This window comes from Physcomitrium patens, chromosome 3 (assembly GCF_059467195.1).
Source record: "Physcomitrium patens ecotype Gransden chromosome 3, ASM5946719v1, whole genome shotgun sequence".
Lineage (NCBI taxonomy): Eukaryota > Viridiplantae > Streptophyta > Bryopsida > Funariales > Funariaceae > Physcomitrium > Physcomitrium patens.
The window spans coordinates 6,375,275-6,381,307 of record NC_143412.1 but is presented as its reverse complement, the minus strand read 5'-3'; the positions used below and the strand labels follow the sequence as shown (position 1 = coordinate 6,381,307).

Genomic DNA, 6,033 nt, shown 5'->3' with positions numbered 1-6,033 from the left:
GATTGGATGTCAAGACATGAAGTATGGATTGGGAATAAGATATTGGAGACAATGAATTGCAATAAGGAAGATGGAAGATGGAAATAAAAATAAGGGTTGGATGAGAGAGATGGAAGTTGGGAATGGAGGACCAGAAACAAGAAATTGGGACAAGGAAATGGAAGCTAGGAACATGGACAAAGGAAGTTGAGATAGAAGACAAGAAATAAATTGATTAATTATAAGAACCTAAGAAGGTGTTGCATTAGCAACTCTTTATATATAATAATAATAAAAAATATAACTTTTATAAAATAATTTTATAAATATATTTAACATAAATCAAAATATTTTATTATTTTAATTGATTGATTGTTTGTTTTTTTATAATAAAAACTTGATATATATATATATATATATATATATATATAGAAAATACTATAATTAAGCCCAATTATGGAATAATTCAAAAACTTGAACTTCAATGTGAGAATAAATTTATTTAAACTTGTCTTATGATTGAAGGATAAAATCTAAGCAAATGATTACATTCAATTCTTTTACACTCTATTAATATTCTTAATACAAATATATGTAATATTTCATATTTTAAAAAATCATACATATTATATTTCATAATATAATTTAATAATATATCACATTTTTCTATTAAAAATATTTAATGTTATTTTATAAGAATGTAATGTGAGACATTAAAATTAATTAAATCATTATGTATATATATAAATATATATATACACAAGATTATACTATGTGTAGTGTACGTGAGTGAGCGCGCGTGTGTGTGGGTTTCTTATCGCTCACACTTTATAAGAGCGTAGTGTAGGTTTTCACAGCTGCGGGATGCCGCTAAGGTTTTTATTGTACATTCCACAGCTCGATTGCGGCAGACGTGCTGGTGGAGAGGGGATATTGCGCGTTTGTTAGCAGGTGTGCGGTTCATGTGAGCAGGGCCTCTGCAGCACTGGATGCGTCGTGCGAGTGGGCCGTACCAAGTGACGCCAGGACATGAGCGCCCATCCCCAAGGGCGTTAGGCAGATTGCAGCAGGGTTTTGCACTGACAAGCGGGATTTAGATGCGCTTCGAGTCGTGATACAAGAGTGTGGCACAGTAATATGGCTTAGGGAGTGCTGATGAAGAGGGCTAAGACCACTTGGAAACGGTAGGCGCAGCAGCTGGGTTTTGGTACACTGGATAGCTGCAACACGTGAATATCCTGCAGGCCGCGGAGCATTCCCATCGCCGTGATTTTGAGCACATCCATTGCCCCGATTCGTCTATCCTGTTGGGCTTTTGATCAACTTCGTTGAGTAGTCTTCGTCTACTGCTCCCGTCCCGTTTAGCATTGTGCGTAGCTTATGCTGCTTACGAATACCCAATTTTGTTCGTGTGTTTGCTTCTCCGAATCCCCGGTTTGTATTAGAGCTTGACGTAATGTTGGCCTAATCGCTGCATTGAGCTTCGTAGGATTGTTGTTGCAACAATATCTGAAGTGGAATTAATGTTCTTTTTCGTGCTTGGGAATAGGCGCTCAGAGAAGCAGACCAGCGCACCAGGCTTACTTTGAACTTTTTGCGTACGAAATTAGGAGACAGAGTTCTTCACACTGGAAATCTTATGATCAATGATATTGCCGCCTGCCCGAGTGGCATGTCCGCAAGTTTTTTTTTTTTTTTTTTTTTTTGATGGTTAGTAACGCAGCTGTTGAAGGAGAGCTTCATTTTTTTTATTTTTATTTTTATTTTATTTTTTTGTTGCCTTTGCCTTGTGAAGTCTGTGACTTTGGTGGTGTCAGAACATGATGGGAGCAAACTGAAGTCCTTGTCTTTCAGTGCAATTGCAGCGGCAAGAAGAGTGAAAGTGAGTAGCACACTATTAGGACTAGGAGGACCACCTGAAAGGTTTTATGAGCCTTCATATTCTTCTCTTCTTTCATTCACTTCGTTAAACCCTAATGAGAAAGACTTTGGAAAAGCTTCAAAATTGATTCGAGATCATGATTTAAAGTACCTTGCCGTAGCAAAGTATGTTCTTTTATCGTAAACTTTGCCTCTGTTTTCCTTATTTTCCTTGTCCCCCTCATTTTTATGAGTGGTAGTAACATCCATCGTTTTATCAGCCCACTGCGAGGAGAAGAGTAGGAAATGGTTCCAATATGAGTTTTAGATTCATAGTATCTTCGCTCATAGACGAATTTCCAATTTTCAATCCAAAAACTGTGCAAGCCCTTAAAGAGTTTGTTCATCATGTGACTAGTATAGAATACTTGGAATCTAGTTCTTGTGGCCCATCTAGTTGGTCTCTGTTATCCTTATTCTCCGTAGCTTGATCAGGTGATCAAAACATAGAGCTTTTTCGTCAGAGCTTGTAGAGCTTTTTAACTTCAACAGCGTAGCGCAGGTGACCTTGAACTCCCATGCTATACTTGTCACTCTAGCGGCAGTTTGCGTGGGCAAGTCTTCATGAACTTTTAACCCTCGAGCACCAATGGTACCAGTTCGCTTAGTGGTGTAGATTAGTCTATGCTTTGATGGGCAATGGGCAAGCATGACAATTCTTTCATTTCAACTTCACTTCCTTGCAGTTTTCCTATTGACTTGACGAAAAAAAATAATCCAATTGTAGTTGGCTTGCAGGTGTATCCACTCTTTTTGTTAGGTGAGTGATGTTGGTTGCTGTTTGTATATTTTTGCCCAAGTGATTCAATGTGGGGGTTTATGTTATCTTCAAATTTTACAAAGGTAGCTGGTTTCCAGCTCGACTGATACAATCAAGTATGTTAATCTAAGGTGTTGTCGTGCTTGTGTATCTGGTTGCCGGACATTGTATACCAGAAAAGCTGAGGATGCAAGAAGATTGTCTTTGGCGGAATTGAGGAAACAACGTGGTGATGTTTAGGTCCCTACATATCCTGATATCTTGCACCAATTATCATTGGAAGATTTAATTTGTTCTCATTAACCTACTCATCCCAAGTCCGCCTCCTTCCACGAACTAAGAATTCCTGAGCCAAAGTGATTCGTCGAAAAGCTGCACGTGTAGGATTCAAACTTAGGATGCGGCTACAGTGAAGCCTCGGAGGTTTACGCAGTGGTGGGTATTCCGAAGCTTGTGACCAAAACTTGTAGGAGGGTGACCGCAGGGAAAGGCTGAAGTATGTCCGAGATGACGAGGGAGGATGATGGTGAGCAGCCTCACGTGGAGACTAATTCGAGTCCCGAGATTGATTATTTGATGAGATCCTTGGGTGAGGATGTGAAACTATCGAACTCGCCACGGCGTCCTGGTCTGAAGAAGCGTGCTGCTAAACCCGCGAAGTCGCCTTCATCCTTGACAGTGTCTCCTCCTCCGCGTGATAACTCCACCTTCTTCCAACCTCAGCAGCAGCAGCAGCAGAGTCACCCCAGTCCGCCACCCCAGTTTGATGTGGCAATCTTTATGCCATCGCCTACCGCACCTTGGATCAAGTTTCCCCCTCTTTTGCTTTCTCCACAACCCGTCGATACCCACGGCCTTAATCTTCCGAACACCACCATCGGTAATCCTACACCACACCAGAGTGTACAATTAACAGCTTCACCTTTTGATCACTTGTCAACCTCGAATTCAGACTTGCTGGAACCGTCGCCGGAGTATCCATGGTTTCCCGCATCCCAGGATGCACAGCCCGCAACGCCAAATTTCACTCCCTTAGTTCAGCTCTTGAATCTTTCACCAGTGGCTACTAAAGTTGGAGAGCGCACGTTACCAACCTTGTCAACTTACAGCGATGGCATGGTGTCGATGCCTGCCTCGTCCAGAATATCGTCCGAAGCTGTGGGCAACCAGGATGGTTTTACCGGGCAGGGCAGGTTGCCATCTCCAACCCCCTCGCTCGTGGGTGACGTCTCCCCATTGAACAGCCCCCTGACGAGCACTCCAAACTCCCCCTTCGACTCCCCTTTCGACTCCCCTTTCGGCTCTGAGGGTGGCTACTTCAGTGATGGCGGAACTCTGATTGACATTGTTGGCGTTCTCGAGAGTAATACAAGTAGCGCCAAGAGGAAAACGCCCGACCGCGCCTTGGACGAAAGTGAAGATATTCAACCCCTTGATGAGCCCGACCCCAAAAAGCAGTAAGCTGCCTTTTCCTTCACCTTTTAGCGACAATCTCCCCGTGTCTGCCCCTCATGCTTGTAAATTCGTCCAATTCTAATTCAGCACTGCGTTTTCTAATTGCAAAGATTAATTTGATCTTGTATGTCCCTGCTTCAGAACGACGAAGAAGGAGAAGAAAGGAGCTGTGAAGCTGAACAAGCGAGTGAGAGTACCTCGATATGCAATTCATACGCGCAGCGAAATCGACGTGATGGAGGATGGCTACAAGTGGCGCAAGTATGGCCAGAAGGCTGTGAAGGATAGCCCATTCCCGAGGTTAAGCTCGCCATTGCACTCTTCTTGCCAGCATGGCAGCTGGAAACACTATATCCAATGTTTTTAATGTAATCTAGATTCTCGTCAATAACCCTGACTACTGTTTATCTTTTCTCCCTGGATTGACTTCGCAGGAGCTACTACCGTTGCACGAACCAGACGTGTCCAGTAAGGAAGCGGGTGGAGCGAAAGGCGGGCGATGCAGGGCTCGTGGTAACAACCTACGAGGGCACACATAGTCACCTCAGCCCTGTCACTGAGGCTGCAACTGTAGCAGCAGCGTCTGCAAAGGGGTCGGATGGCTTCAATGCTACACTCTCCGAGGACAGCCGGCCAGCTGCCGCAACCTGCTTCCCCTTCCAACCCGTTCAGGAACGTAACATGTTTGACCTTACTATGCAGATTCAAGCCGGGGAAATAGATCTCGAAGCAGCTAATCGTGACTTAGCCTCTGTCGCGAAAACATCGAACGAAGAGTCACAGCCCCCTCCAGTTGGATTGCACACCCATAACAGCCTGTACAGTGATTCACACCTCCCCAACGACTCGCACATTCTAAACCAAGCACAGCTTGATCCTGACCGATTGTTGGAGTTGCAAGGTGAAATTCCAGCGTCCGTGGTTATTCCCGATCCCCAGCTTGGAAGGTCCCAGCTAGAAATGTTTGATCTGAGCGGTCAGCTCTCAAATACTGAGAGTTACGTCAGCTTGCTGGGCGACATCTTACAGAACTCTGGCCCGCTCCACCATCTGTAACTCCTCTCCCTTTCTCCAACATTGAAATTGGCGTTTTTTGTATTCATCGTCATTTCACAAGGTTTATTATTTTTGACGTCCGATGTCCTCAATTAATCAATCAACTGCGCCTATTGATCCAACGACGGAAATCAATAGTGGTCTGAAACAGATATTGATTAGATGTAAGGTTTAGGGTTTTCCACCCCTTGCTCAAGAAGGTGGAGAGAACAGTGACAACATGTTTACCACTTCCTCTCCCATTTCCCAGTGATTGCAGTGATGACAAATTAATTCTCCACCTTCCTAGGAGAAGTTTCCATTATCTAGGGCCCATGCTGAGGTATGCTTCCTGCAGGAGGACCCAACCTCTGGGTTGCAAGAGTGGCATCCACTTTCATGAAGGATAACGTGTAGCATGGTGTAAAGGTCGAGAACATTGTCTCCGTCCTTAAAATCAAATGATTGTGAAATTTATTTAGCGCAGGATGTTTTCTAGCTTGGCAATTGGAGGCTACATTGAGGATCTAGGATTTAGCCTTAGAGTTGCTCCGTCAACAGGAAATGGCTAAACATGCGAGAGAGGGAGAGAGAGGTATTTCAAAATCTGCTCTTGTAACAATGTACAGTATCACATGTATTGCACTCATCAGTTTTGTAAAGGAAATCAGACTCATATTATTGTCTCTCCTTTCAGGATTCCGAAAGTTCACTTGCATTCTTAGAATCCCTTATTTATACTTCTTCATTGATCTGTCATTCTAGCTTTTGGGCCCTCCCCAAGGGGATTTGTCTGCTTTAACCTGATACAATTTGTACGCAATCCACTTTAGTGAGATTAGGGCATCCATCAATGATAGTTTCTTTTGAAATCTGGATGATCA

The 6,033-nt window shown here is 43.4% G+C and overlaps 1 protein-coding gene across 4 annotated transcripts; it reads left to right on the top strand.

The window, feature by feature from the left end:
* Positions 1 to 827: 827 nt before the first annotated feature.
* Positions 828 to 5,825, top strand: LOC112280161 (uncharacterized). Of its 4 annotated transcripts, none has more exons than XM_024515305.3 (5): positions 828 to 1,163; positions 2,638 to 2,659; positions 2,836 to 4,116; positions 4,256 to 4,414; positions 4,549 to 5,825. In XM_024515305.3, exons 3-5 carry the CDS (start codon positions 3,158 to 3,160, stop codon positions 5,168 to 5,170), a joined length of 1,740 nt encoding a protein of 579 aa, XP_024371073.1. In that variant the 5' UTR covers positions 828 to 1,163; positions 2,638 to 2,659; positions 2,836 to 3,157; the 3' UTR covers positions 5,171 to 5,825. The 4 variants fall into 4 exon arrangements, with proteins under 4 accessions (XP_024371073.1, XP_024371065.1, XP_024371070.1 ...); XM_024515297.3 differs by having other exon boundaries at positions 828 to 1,348; positions 1,529 to 2,659; XM_024515302.3 differs by having other exon boundaries at positions 828 to 1,861.
* Positions 5,826 to 6,033: the final 208 nt, after the last annotated feature.